At 38.9% G+C, this 15,206-nt stretch overlaps 1 protein-coding gene across 1 annotated transcript in view; it reads left to right on the top strand.

Annotated features, from left to right (window-relative positions):
• Positions 1-3,353: 3,353 nt before the first annotated feature.
• Positions 3,354-15,206, top strand: part of galnt16 (UDP-N-acetyl-alpha-D-galactosamine:polypeptide N-acetylgalactosaminyltransferase 16) — a 29,731-nt gene continuing 17,878 nt past the window's right edge. Inside the window, exons 1-5 of the mRNA XM_058399535.1 lie at positions 3,354-3,733; positions 9,616-9,797; positions 10,751-10,849; positions 10,973-11,040; positions 14,680-14,745. Of these exons, the coding sequence (XP_058255518.1) occupies positions 3,524-3,733; positions 9,616-9,797; positions 10,751-10,849; positions 10,973-11,040; positions 14,680-14,745 (625 nt within the window). The 5' untranslated portion in view covers positions 3,354-3,523. The remainder of the gene's footprint in view (positions 3,734-9,615; positions 9,798-10,750; positions 10,850-10,972; positions 11,041-14,679; positions 14,746-15,206) is intronic.

The raw sequence follows: 15,206 nt of genomic DNA on the forward strand, positions 1-15,206 counted from the left end.
TAGTAGTAGTAGTAGAAGTCGTATAATATACAGTATACTACATCAATTTGACTATATTCAGGATTTTTCCCTTGTCAGATATTTCTGCAGCGTACACATTATTTCATGCATTTAATATCCTGTTTCATGAGGAAACACGCTATGGTGTTTGCTCTCCTACACAACCAGGCGTAAAAGGGGTCAAAACTCTTAAAATACTCCTGTGGTGTGGGCATCCTCCTTACTGCATAAAACATTTACTCTGGATTTATTTTGCTTGTCCTTTATGCATGTTCTTGTTTCTCCACCCTTTCATGCTCTGCAGAATTTTATGTATTTTTATACAAAGTAGAGATAATCATTTCATTGGGTTTGTCTATCTGGTGTTAAATCTAAAGCCAGCGTTACACTGTAAAATTCCCATCACAGAGCTTCTTGCACAAAGCAGCCTTTATAAATACTGTAGTAAAAAGTGAGTGATACTATAATGCTGATTTTTGGATTATCTGTTCTAAGAAATATTTAAACTCTCTGAATAGAACATTATATTAATATCATTGTAGGAGTTCATGTGAGGTTGGTATAAATTGGCTACCACGGCTAGACTTGCCCATAAATATAACTCCTATAATAATGGATTTTTGTGGAAACTCTAAAAAAATACACAGAATAGTATGAAAAAGTAGCCCTGAGTCAAATACCCCTAGACTTGATTTTGTGTGTGTTTGTGTGTGTGATCATTTCCATTACATCATTCTTACTGTAGACCTTGTACATCCTTAGTGAGACCTTGTGACATAATGCATCGCTCAAATAGTTTCCTGATAGAGATGTTTCTAGCCCTCAGTTCTAATATCTCAGCTAACCATCAGTGACTCGATGTCATCCTCAGAACATACACTCAGATGCTTTACAGCAACACATGCCACAGTATATTTGATCAGATCTACTGTTCATTAATTGCAGACTGCAGAGGATGTTAGTACATTAAGTACAGCCTTCATTGTCATTTATAGATGGTGTAAATTCAGCCAGGCTTCACTCCTTCTCTGGCTACCCAAAACCCCCAAGAGGGTCGTACAAGACTGCAGAGACTCACAATGACCTTTTTGTACTGGCCCAGCCATCCTTCACTTCAGTTTCCTTTTCACACCACAAAGTCTGCTGTTCCTGTACAAGCCACTATGACAATGCCCTAAATGCCCTAGATGCCCTAAAAGTAGCGCCATCTGATGGTGAGTCATTCTGAAATTTGCCATCATTTTCAAGTGAGGTTGTATCATGTAGAAATGAAAAACCAAACCCCTAACAATAGTGCTATTTTGAAATCAAATAATAAAAGTTTTCAGTAGTAAGACTTTGGACTTTTCCTCATGCAAGAGTACAGATGTTCACTGTTGACTGTACAGGGACTGGGTGTTATCACACTGGATAGAATTATAGAAGGGTGGGGTTGATCTGTAAAAGCCAAAAAAGAAAAAAGCAAGAACTGCCTACAGTGTTTCTCAAGCAGTTTGTCTCTGCTTTTTTATTAAAACAGAGACTGAAATGTCAGAAGTGCTTCACTGAGAGATTAGGGGGCTGGTGTGGTATGGCACAGGGCATGTTTGAGGCTCAGGGAAGGCCTTGGTCTAAGAGAAATGTCAACATGAATAGTGCAGTGTGGGTGTGAAGAAATGTAAAGTCTAGGCACTCAAACTTCTTTATATATAATTATAATTATATAGCTTACAATAAGAGCTTGACCTTCTTGTTTAAGCATTTAGCAAATCTAATGTAATGAGCATGCTAAAAGAAACTGAAATAATTAGGACTGTATAATTTAATATAGTGATTGTAAAATGGCTCATTAATTGTGAAATCATGCCGCATATTATAAGACACAGTCGCAGTTTCTGTGGAACAGAGATGAAAGTCTAAAATATATGTTTTATATAACTACATGGTATATTTATGAATATATCTCAACTTAAGTCAAATGAACTTTTACCTCAATACATTGAATATTTATATATTATTATATATTATATATTATATATATTTATGTGCTACTAGTATTACACTCTAGCTATAAATATGATGTGAAATATATATGTGAAGCACTGGTGTTTCAATGGTTAAAGATTTGAAAGGTCACTTCCCAGTCCTGCCAGGCCGCTGCTGTTCAGCTCTTAGTCAAGGCCATTTACCTTCATCTGTTCAAGATGTGCTGTACTGTGGCTGGTGATGCAACCTGTAGGCTTAAATGGAAGGATGTTTACTGTCCAAATACAACAGGCAAGTGCCACTCATGATACAAAGGTGACAGAGTTGTCCCTTAGGCCACTCTTATATAAGTGCATTTGCTTTTAGAGACAGTGGAAACAGGCAGCCTAGGCAAAGGACCGAATCTAATTATCTGATATCTAAAACATCTTGGATTAAACAGAATTTATTCTGATTCAACCTGCCATTTATACCATGCTGTCAATGTTTAACTTTCATTGGAAAACTTGCTGGAGATGATGAAACATCTATGTGGTATTAAAGGTTTTGTCAGAAGAATGATCTCATCTGAACAAATTCAAGTCCAAAAAGAAAGCCCTTGTGTTCAGCTGAGTTATTTCACTTGCTAGACGAACAAAGCTAGTTTATAGTTCAAAAAAAAACCCAAATGAGTGCTGTTCGAACCTCAGCAGGTGAAAGCACGACTACAGCTGCTGATGTTATACAAAAAAAATAATAATTAAAATACAAACGCTATAGTAACACAAATAATTTAGTATTAAACACTTTATCTACCATTTTGCACCCTCATAACTTACTCGTGAACAAATCAAAAACTACACTGAAATATAAAAAATCCTGGTCCTGAGCTTGAGTTACTGTATATGAGGAGCGTGGGCTGTTCACTGGGGTTTCTTCTGGGTTCTTTAGTATCTTCCAACTGTCCAGTAACAAGGTGGATTAAGTGTCCACTGTCCCTAGGTGTGAATCATTCTATAGATGTGTATATACTTGATTCCCTGTGATGGATTGGCACCCAGTGTTCCTGGGATAGGCTCCTTCCCAAAGGATTGTAGACTGTAACAGCAGCACAGGGTCCAAACCCAGGTTTTGGAAGGGGGATGTGTATAAAATTGATCATGTATTGTATTGACAGATTGGGATGCAATGGCCAATGGTCCACAAACATTTGGACATTTAGAGTTTCAGTACAGCAGTGAAATATTGTACAGAGTTACAGACAGACCACCTTGCTAGCCTGGTTTGTAGCCATTGTGTATTTAGCTACTAATCGCTTTGTGTGGAATAAATAGGCGAGAGTACTACGGCGAACACAAGCGCATCGGAGATTCGGCGCTAGGACCGCGCTGCAGTTTCCACAGAGCACTCCTCTCAATCAGAATAGCAGTGAGCGCGGAGGCTGGGAACCTCTGTGCTGCGCGAGGCATCTCCGCACTTCAGCCCTCATAATAATTAGAAGCGCTTTATCAGGATTGGAGCCGACACGCACCATAACGTGCTGAAGCTCCGAAAGCATTGCTCCTTATGGACACTCATCATGCGCAGGATTAGGGCCAACGCCATCGCCATCCTGACCGTCGCTTGGATCCTGGGCACCTTTTATTACCTGTGGCAGGACAACAAGCCGCGCGCGAGCCCTTCTTCAGCGTCTCAAGCGCGCGCCGTGGGCGCTAAAAGCCGCGGGCCAAAACCCGCTGCCTCGGGGAGAGTGGACATCCGGCGAGAGGACAGGACTCTTCCGCTTATAGTAAGGGACAAGTGGAAAGCGACAGGGCTTAACTTTACCGCATTGCTTTAATTAAGCCGCGAGCTGCAGTGTGTGTGTGTGTGTGTGTGTGTGTGTGTGTGTGTTGCATCTTGATCACAATGTTAGTGACAATACACAGATCGAGATGTGTCGTTGCATCGCACCAGCTTCAGTCACCCTGGATAGATGTTGTTCATATTAGAGCGCTGTATAGACTGGAAATGTATAAAACCCTATTCAGAGTTAAATGATGTCAGGATTGTCTAAGGCTGCAGGTTCAAGTGCAGACCTGTGCTCTCCTGATCTCCATCCTATCCAGACATATAAATGTGGGGCAATTGTTCATTGCCCCAAATCTAATTCTTCATTGTTGTTGTGAAGATAGATCAAGGCTGCATAACTACGGTCTTGCTCCTAGAAATGTTCCTCTGGGCTCTGCTCATGTGTATGTTGATTTCCCAGCACTGAAGCTTGTCATAGTTATTTTAGACGTGATAGAGGCGAGGAATCACCATCCTGCAGGCATCCAGACCACTTTCACAGAATATGCTCATCTCTAATGCTCAACAGTTTTTAATAAACAATTGAAAATAGCTGGGGATATACATACCTCTTATACTGGGGATCTATATCAGGGGTAATATTGACTGGATCTATTGGATCAGGTTTGACTAATATAAAATATTCATGTGATGTATTTGTGTGTGATATTGACTGACAACACAGATCTTGCATTAAACATACAACACAACTTGTCTTACAGCCTGCTCCTGCTGCTCTTCTCATATTTTGCATAACATGATGATTATAGAGTGGTGTGAGGATGTCAGTAGTGGATCAGTACCTGGTATCTGTGTGTACTGAAAATGCATAAGAGTGAGGTTTTAGGCAGCCCTAAACTCATTTGCCAGTAAGACAATATCAGTTTCAGTTTAACTCGAGCAGCGGTACATTTAGTAGCCACAAATGTAAAACTACAACCGAAACTCAGCTTAACTTTTAAAACAACACTCCATCTGACCAACCCAGTTTAGACGTAGCCTACTAGTTCGCTGTACAGTTTTTTACACAGGCCAACCTTATTGATGTTTGGTTTGCAAATAACTAGATATAATCTACTGTTACAGCAGTTGTATAGAGTTTTGGATGAAGCTAAAGTTTTACACACTGTGTGGTCTCACATTGGATTAAAGTTGTGTGTGAGCTACAGAAACACAACTGTTGTTTAGTCAGTGCTTGACAGTTGGATGCCAGATTCATCAGGTTGGGAAAAAGAAACAGAGAAAATGTTTACACAGTCTATTTACTGACCTTATCTTAAACCCAGATGACCAGTGAGCTGGTAGGTTTTTTTTTTCATTAAAGTGACAAAATGACTACAGGATAATTTTTTTTCAGGATATCCATTTTTATATGTAAATATATAGTTACGTAATCTATATCTATATCTATATATATTTTTATATTGTTAAATATAGTGCTAAAATTCCTCATATTGAAAAAAAACTATTTGTTTTAGTAAACTATGTCAGGAAATCTTATATAATGAAAGGACACACGCATGGGTAGACCAGGCTTGGACTGGAATATGTCATTCAGGAAATCATCTGAATTTGTTTTAATCCCTGCCAAAAGAAATCAATAGTTTAAATGGAGATGGTTGCTATGTCTATGTGTGAAAGGGAAACAGAGGGAGAGAGAGAAATTTGTACTGAATCCTGTCTCACTGCCACATCCTTGAGCTCCATAGCAACAGAGCAGCTCTCTCGCCACACCGTAAGCTGCACGCCATTGAGACTTAATGTCCACAGCTTGACACGACAACGAATATCTGATAGTCAAGCATATGTTTGGGTGTGTTTACCTTGGATGTGTGTCATCTATACTGAAATACTTTAATAGGAACACCTGTGCACCTGTTCATTTATGCAGTTATCTAATCAGCCAATCATGTGGCAGCAGCATAGTGCATAAAGTCATGCAGGTCAAAAGCTTCAGTTATTGTTCACATCAGACATCAGAATGAAGAAAAAAGTCTGTTCTCTGTGACATGGGCTGGTTTAAGTACTTCAGATACTGCTGATTTACTGGCTGGGATTTTCACACACAGCAGTCTCTAGAGTTTACACCGGATTGTGTGTTACATTGAAAACACTGAGTGAGCAACAGTTCTGTGGGTGGAAAAACCTTGTTGATAAGAGGAATATGGCCAGATTGGTTTGAGCTGGCAGGAAAGATATCATAAATCATGATTACGCTGTGCAATCATGGTGAGCAGAAAAGCATCTCAGCATGCACAAAACATCAGACCTTCAGATGGATGCACTATAACAGCAGAAGACCACATCAATTTCCACTTCTATGAAACATGAACAGGAATCTCAGGCTATCATGGGTACAAACCTTACCGTTTACTTTTTCCGTCTTCCTCTGACTAGTTTTGGTTTGATGTGTTGTGGTTTAAGATGCTTTTCTGCTCACTATGGATATAAAGCATGCTTATTTGAGGTTGTCTACCTGTCAGGTCAGCTCACTTTATATATATGTATATATATGTATATATATATATATATATAAATCTGATAAACTAATAATATTTCATATGAAGTAACACATAACAGTGCAGTGGTAAATGTCCTGGAATATTTTTCTAATCAGATTTTCACTCTAAGCCTCAAGCAGTTTATCAAACCAGTGATGGAACCGAACATTACAAATGCTGCAATATTACAAATCTCTGATGATGAATACAAGTATCATCCCAAAGTATTACCATACAATGATGATACAGATGTTAATAACTCACGCCTGCTTCAGTAGTGCTTGATATGTCCTGGTTCAGATTATGAGGGTGGATTGTTGTTGTGTAGCTTTGACTTAGGATGAGGTTAGTGTCCATGCTGTGCATCACCCGGTCTTGCCATGTGACTTCATTCGGAGCTGTGATCCAGATCAGCATGTCATCTCGTTTAATAAGATACGTGTTCACACGAGCCAAAACAGCACTTGTAGCACGCCGTCCTCCTCCCTCTTTAGCCTGCTGCTTTGATATCTGATCTGCCTTTTTAGAATTGGCACTGCATGCACTGCCCTTAAAATGAGATGAAATGGCTTTTACTTACCATTCTTTACCAGCTGTTCTATTCTAAAGGACACTCTTAGAAGCTGTCTGGTTTATGGCCTCTGGTTTACAGGACTGTGTTGGTTGATTGCCAGCAGAATGAGATTTTGTCCTTGTGCAGGAGCTTCTTAATACCTACCTACCACCCCCCCCCCCCACCCCCCCAACACACACACACACACACACACACACATCCCCCACTGTATTTAATTTGATTTTCAATTTCAGTGCAAACTAATCTGGTAAGATGTTTTATTAGATTTGTGACTCTTTGCTGAGTGTTGACTTTGGATTTCGGATGGATTCTCGTGCATCCTGTTGGAGAAACCATGCATCAACCCGGTTACTGCTGTGTCTCTTTATCCTCTTAATGTTTCACATGTTTGGAGTAGATGTTGGTTTTCATATATCTGTTCATTTGCTCATATTAAACATAAATAACTTGTACTTGTTATTTCAAATTAGCTCTATGCTCTTGGCACTGCTCATTTCGATGCATTATTTGCATTTAATAGCGCCGCATTGCAGCCCTAATATGAATTCATTTCCTCCAATACGACTTTTGACTAAGGTTTGGAATTTGCTCATGGGTCATGATATGTATTTTAGGTTGAATGATGGAATACATTTAAGGAGTCGAGAATTGAGAACGCTCCCGCTCTACTTGATTTCGCCGTAAGCTTGTTATCTTTCCTACGTGTTGAGGCTCAGGCGTTTTTATTGCATCGAACAATCCGTTTAAGTACATTTAAGAGCCTAGCGATCTACAGATGTGCAGGCATACGTAAGGGTTGTCTGGAAATATTTCATCCGAGAATATGCCTTAATTGCAAAAGTGATTCACACATGGAGTCTTTATGCAGTAAAATCATTTTCTCCCGAGGTTTCACCGCTGAGATTTTTTTTTTTTTTTTCTGTGAGGCATTATAAATTCAGGTTCAAAATTTAACCTCCTACTCTCCTTAAATCAGTCTAGTCTCTGTAGTGGCCTCTGTTCTCACAGGACCGGGCTCATCTACTATCATTTAAAGCTCTCATACTGTAAATCTCAAATCTCACACATCTCCGAATTTCAAGGGACCAGGTGTTCTTTACCTGAATTAATCTACAGTAAGTGAAAGTCGTCAGGACAGTGAATGCTTGCAGTCTGAATGTGCATCTATTATCTGACAGTGCAGATGGCACAGGAGTATGGGCAGATGCATCTCATTATAGCTATTTTTGTACACTCACAGCATTACACATTTGCATGAACATTGAGACAAAAAAAAGAAAAACCAAAAACTGCATTTAGAACATTACAGCACTTGCCATTCTGTTTAGCAGTTTGTCCACACATTTGAGATACAGCGCATTTAACTCTGTGCAGATGTGTTCTTTCTGGAACTGACATTCCAAGATACATCAGTAGGATAAGACACCATATGTGGATCAGGGAAGAAGACAGAAAGACCATGTTTGTGTTCCAGCGATGCACAGATCAGATGCACGGATGCTGCCAGCCCTTTGTGAATGTCTGTTCGTTTATAATCTGAGGAATCATGTATAAAAAGTATCAAATTCTTGTTTTTTCCCCCTCAGTAATGGAAAGTGAGGTCATAGAGTTTGGAAACTCGCATGGATGCTAAGCTTTCCCTGACATCGTTAATAACAGCAAACTGAAGAATCCAGCCTCTCTGTTTTTCTCCATCACTCTTTCTCGCCGTTTGTACACACCCTTTTATTTATGCTGCTTTTACGCCCTTTCATCTGGCAGCGTATCGGTCATTCCTGCCCATTCGCTTATTGCCATCGACATCTTGCGCCATGAGCTAATCAGAACTGTAATATAAACTGATATAATTACTATTGCTGAAGCAGCGGAGCGCATGAACACTGTCAAACAATGTCAAACACACACGGAATTATAATTCGCATTTAAGTTAAGTTCTCGTCCTTCAAATGCAAAAGCAGTGCCATCATCAGCATGATGAACGAAGTGTTTCAATACGTGAGGTCTTCTTCAGCTTAATGAGACGCTAGCATGAAAATGTGAAGTTTTAAATTTAAGCTCGTTTTTTTTTATGCCAGAGACTCTGAGACAGAGATTACTCACACATAGGTTACACGTACAGTTTGTGTTAATGAGCGCCTACTGCAGCTGCTGCCTTCTGCCTACTAATGATGCACATATTTGGGTTTCAGTGAAGGTTAAAACTTATCCGAAATATAGACGGGTTCCAGGGTTGCCTTTAACCTAACATTGTTTACTCATGTTAGTGATGTAGTAGTGACTATACCACATGAATGGTCGCTTGCAGGACAAGGAGAAAAACTGGAATACGTATTATCTCAGTTGTTATGTGCGTGATGTAAACAAATTTGAAAATTTATATTTAGAAACAGATTCCCATTCTTTAAATGAAAAGAAAATGTGCTATATTTCAGCGCCTCCTGAGTTTCAGGTACAGTTTCAGCTCGATTTCTTTAACCTCAAACCTGTCATCTAACAAACTATAATTGAGTTAATAAGGTTTTGGAATGACCTTTGGAATGTCCATGAGGATCAGTAATGGGAAGAGCTTGACCAGGGAGTATTCATACACTACTGGATTGTAGACATCTTCACTTTATGATGAGTGATGAATAGAAGTATTGCTCTCTGGTCCTCTGTCTATAGCTCTTGTTTTCCCTGTCTATGTTTTCCTCTCTCATATTTCCCTCTTCTTTCCTCTGTCACTTTATCCACCTCTCTTTCTTTCTTTCTCTCTCTGTATTTTAGGTGACCCATCCTCCACGAGCTGAGCAGCAGGCTCAGTTGTTAGGCAGCTTTGATGAGAAAGCCTATTTAGCCAGTAAACAGCTGAAAGCAGGAGAGGATCCGTACAAAGAGCATGCTTTCAACCTGCAGGAGAGCGACAGACTGGGAAGTGAAAGGGCCATCAGAGACACACGACACTACAGGTACCCTACATGCACTCACACACTTTCACATCAAATGGCAAGACCTTGATCATACAATCATAACACATACAACAACATATATGCGCAAAACACGTGCGAACAAAGAGGGAAAATGTCATTAACTTATAAATATACTGTTAATTACTGTTAAGGTCAAGAAGGACGTGGAAAAAGGAGGAAACAAACTGGTCTACCAAAACATTAATTACAAATCTAAATGGCTAATGTTTATGGCTCTGTTCTACAAGAAGACACCAGACCCAGATAGGTGTGAAAAAAAACAATTTTTAATAGAATCTTTTGCCCATGAATGTCTCTGAACCAGACATGGATGGATGGATGGATGGATGGATGGATGGATGGATGGATGGATGGATAGATAGATAGATAGATAGATAGATAGATAGATAGATAGATAGATAGATAGATAGATAGATAGATAGATAGATAGATAGATAGATGTTATAACCTACCTGTGCTGAATATTGCAACTGACTGATATTGCATCTATCTATCTATCTATCTATCTATCTATCTATCTATCTATCTATCTATCTATCTATCTATCTATCTATCTATCTATCTATCTATCTATCTATCTATCTATCTATCTATTTTATACATGCATATTTCACATCTCGATACCTCTGACAAGGTTTGATTCTGTAATCCATGAGGGCTGGCGATGGTTGAATGTTTGTACAGAGCCCTCTTTATTTAGGCTATTTAAAATAATGGACATGGCTCATTCATACTTAGAGCAAACAAGCAGGTTGTGTTGAATGGAAAATATTTGAAAATGCATGATTAGGAACTAGAAATATCTGTAAAAACAAACAAAAAAAAAACAGATGAGAGCAGTATCTGAGAAAAATAGGAAGCAAACAGTAGACATTTCAGGTACAGTCCTTCCATGCAGGACAGTGTGCTGTCACGTGTCTGCTCTCTTTCAGGTGTGCCTCAGTGACATTTGACCCTGACCTGCCCTCCACCAGCATCATCATCACCTTCCACAATGAAGCTCGCTCCACCCTCTTGCGCACCATTAAAAGGTAATAATGATAAATTCACACGGCCCACACTGAATAAGATCCTGTACCAGTAGAGCATGTTAGCGGTGTTACCTTCATATATATTTGTAACACACACTGTCTCTCACTCCCTGTCTGCTTTAGTGTACTTATCAGAAGTCCACCCCATCTGATACAAGAAATTATTCTCGTGGATGACTTCAGCTCGGACCGTAAGTTCTTTTATGCTCTTGCTCACATACACATATGCACACACAGACACACACACGCACAAGCACATACTCAGATGGATATTCTAAAGTGATTACATTTCCTAGCTTCGCTTACGGTGTAATACTTTTATTTAATGGATTCCTAAATGGAGGAATGAATGTCACAATACCAGACAGAATATAAATCACATCCATCTCTCCTGAAGTCATGGAACAAATAAAGAATCTTCATCAAAGACAGTGTGCATAAGACCCTGCAGAGTATATTTACACAGACCAACATTCACAGATAAGTGCTGCAATGAATTAACCAGGACGTTTCAGGGCAGCTATGGGAAAACAAGAATATAACAGTTCTCCTGTTAGCCATGGAGAATAAAATAAGCTCAATCATCTGAGCTGAGCTGAAATTACCAGCCTAATTGTTTTCACATGGTATAAAAGTGTTGTTATTAGGCTGGCAGTCAACATTTTTCTGTTTTACAGGGAATAAACAAGCCAGAGGATTTCACTGTGTGTCACTTTCTCCACTGCTTACACACCTCACACACTCAAACACACTCGGGTATAGGAAGAGGTCTTTATTGCAGCAAAGTTGGTACATACTGTATGTAGATTTTTTTTATGTGCGTCTGATTGAGTGGGTGTTTGTTTATTCATATTCAGTTATGCTTACGAATGATCCACAAAGCTGTTATAGCTAATTTGGCTGTGTTCACTGCTCAGATAAACAGCCAGGGTGGATAGTAAAATCTTATCTGCCAGGTCTTGTGCTTGTAAGGGTGCATTTACATTTGCAGTATTTATTCAGTGTGAGTTTACACCCTTGGGCAGGTTTAAACACAGCACATGCACATAAGGCTGGATTAAATATCCAATCAAAGATGATGCAAGGGAGCGATTTGATTGCAGCGTGCACATGACTGAACATGTGAACTGTTAAAACTAAATGCGAGATACAAAATGAGGGAATAAACTGCATATAGACACTTGTTTATACTGGGATTACTACACATGCTTTGTTTACCGTCTCCTTCATCGTATTGCAGACCAATAAATTAAAAGACATTGTCTGTATAAAAAACTTATATGCTTTCTTTCTTTAAATACAAGCTTTTATAAATCTGGATTCTTGCTTATGTCAAACTCACACAGTGAATAATTAAATATTAAACCCTCGTAGAGATGCACGTGTAGCTTGAGTTGTAGTGAATTCTAAGGGCATTTGTAGGATGTCAGGAATGTAACCCACATTTAATTCCGGTTAAGTCTAGTCCTAATCCAGCAGCCTGATCTCCTGCTGCATAAACATACAGTACTGTACATATGAGTTGCACTCAGTTCTCCAGGCAACTCGATGGGCTTAGACTTTAGGAATGTTGACACATTCATGCTTTTACATGCACCCTCCTTTTTCCATTTCTGACTCAGTCGCTCTGTTTTATGTCAGTCTACTTAATGGATGTGATATCACTGTCTCTGTGTTTATAGTTTATCCTTTTTCCAGCCTGCCATCTATGTCTGGATGTCTCTTATTCCATCTGTAACACATATTTATAAAAATGAAGACTGTAGAAAAGATGCACATCTATTCAAACAGTGGTGCGGGGTATAAAGTGTAGCTGTCGGGCATTATGCAGCATCTGTCAGTGTGTGAGAGTGAATGCTTGACTTTTGCCTTCATGGTGATCCAGAGTTTACTCCTCCCCCTCACCATCTGTCTGTTGTCCTCACTATGTTAGGAGTGACATTAAACACTTAACGTCCCCGTTGCTTGCTCTCGGTCTCACATGCAAAACACATACACCCACATATTACTGCAGAGGACAAGTGTAGAAAGCTCTGTGTCCTGAGAGCAGCTTTGCCTAATAAGGAGCCTGAGGGCAATTTCTATTTACCGCTATTCAGCTCTCAAAGGCCACAATCAGAGAGCAGCCATTATAATCTTTACACAATCACTTCATTTAAATGATTTAAAATGATGAAGATTATTTGACGGACATAGTGGTACCTCTTCACAACCTTAGGATCCCTGGTTCAAGTTCAGTTCAATTCAGTTTTATATGTATAGCATTTTTAACAATGGACAAGGTCACAAAACAAATGATATCAATTGAAATTTATATCTGTTAATAATTAGCAAACCAGAGGCAAGGATAAACTCCCTGAGATGATTGTGTGAGCTTGTAAAATTGTGGATGAAGTTGTCGTTGTGTGTTTTTGCTGAGGTTTGGAGTCTGGAGAAACCCAAATTTGTGCTAAGTGTCTACAGACTTTCTATTTTCCTCCCACTGCACTAAAAACATGACAGTAGGTGGATAATCTACTTAAACTGCACCATGTGTGTACATGGTGCTCTGAGTTGAACTGGCAGACCATCCAGGGTGTATTCACACCTCATAGCCTGTATCCTGGGAAAGGCTCTGGATCCACTGCCACCTTGACCAGGAAAGATGAATGAATGAATAAACGAATAAAAGAGAATTTAAGGTTATTGTAATAAATCGTATGTATATCATAACTATAAGAAATATTCTCAATAAATAAATCACTGAAGCATTGCAATTTTTAGCATGCTTATAATGTAAAGTGTACATTTAGTCACAGAACTCAGTTATGACACCATTTATAATGATTATATTTATTGCAGTGCTATAAGCTCTATCTTATCCATGCTCTGTAAAGCGTGAATTTCAGTATACTCAGCTTATAACAACAAACAGCAGTCTCATCCAAATAAAACTTCCAGTTCACCAGGATTCTTATTAGACCTGATTCTAGTTCAACATCAGGGTTTTCTTGCACTTTGTTTTCCACTTTTTGCGTCATCATTTGGTCTGTTTTCATTTATGGTCTTTATATGTTTGCCTATTTTCTATTATTTGCCTCTTTAACATCTTTAATAAACCAGTGTGCAATTTAAACATTCACACCCCTTGCCCAGTTGTATCCAAGCCTGATAATGTTGTAGATGACAAGATTATCCCAGAATATTACCTTATTTATTTACATTTTTGCTCTGGTACATTGTTTATTATCCAATCACATTTTTTTTAATCATACTTATCTGTAGTTTAATTACTTTCCTAGCGCTTGGTTATTTCAAGTTATTCAGCTTCTTTATCATATGAAAAAAAACTAGAAACATTGATCTCATAGTCTAGACCAGGTCTGTATGGTGGCATTATGCTCTGCTATTTTGGTAGCATTATGTTAATGTGAGATGTGTTTTTATTGTTGTTGTTTTGTTTTTTTTTTAATGCCAGTCAAGCATTTAGAAACAGTTGCTGTGATTTAATGAGTTTCGAAGCGTAATGCATGTTTATTAAGACTGATTTCACATTCATTAAATTGGATATGAAAATGGGAGTGGAATCTGTTACAGCCATCTGAAGCTGCACATCTCATATTGTGTTTGTTTTATTGCTTATTTATTTAAATATGTGGTATTCATGCCACAAAAAAAAAGGTTTATACATTTCACTACATAAACGCATCTATACCCAAATATATTTAGGGGTAGAATGCATATGTGTGCTGCATAACAGCTGTGGGGGATGAGTGTAAGGGTATTATCTGTGTGTGGGTGTGTGTGTGCATGTGTGTTTTCTCTGTAATCTGATGTCCTTCTTTCATTAGCTGAGGACTGCCAGCTGCTCTCTCAGATCCCCAAAGTGCGCTGCCTGAGAAATGAACGGCGAGAGGGTGAGTGTTCAGACCTTCAGCACGTTCTACCTCTAACCTGAAGATCATATCCAAGACCTTCTACCCAGTATAATAATAGAAAAATATCAATTGTGCCAGGTTTTTTTTTTGTACCTTAAACCTAATGAGATTTATTTAAGCGTTTTCAAAAACAGGCAAGGTAATAACATCCAGTTTTCTACACTAGCGTTTGCACCGGTAATGTAACTCTGAAACTAAATAATTCAAAGTGTTAATCAGTAAATCTGAAATTCTGCCTGCAGCTCTGCATGTAAGGTGTCTCGCCATTAGACTTTGCTGCTTTCATTTCTTGATTGTCAGTAGAAATGTAGAAGGCCGAAACTGGATCTGTGTATTTGGCCTTTCACTCAGCTGGCATTTGGTGTTCTAAGCTAAAACCTTGGCAGTTTGGTAAAGTTAGCAAGAATGTACTGAGCTCCATCAGCCTGGAAGTGATGGAA

The sequence above is a fragment of the Hemibagrus wyckioides genome, linkage group LG09 (assembly GCF_019097595.1).
Source record: "Hemibagrus wyckioides isolate EC202008001 linkage group LG09, SWU_Hwy_1.0, whole genome shotgun sequence".
Taxonomy (NCBI): domain Eukaryota; kingdom Metazoa; phylum Chordata; class Actinopteri; order Siluriformes; family Bagridae; genus Hemibagrus; species Hemibagrus wyckioides.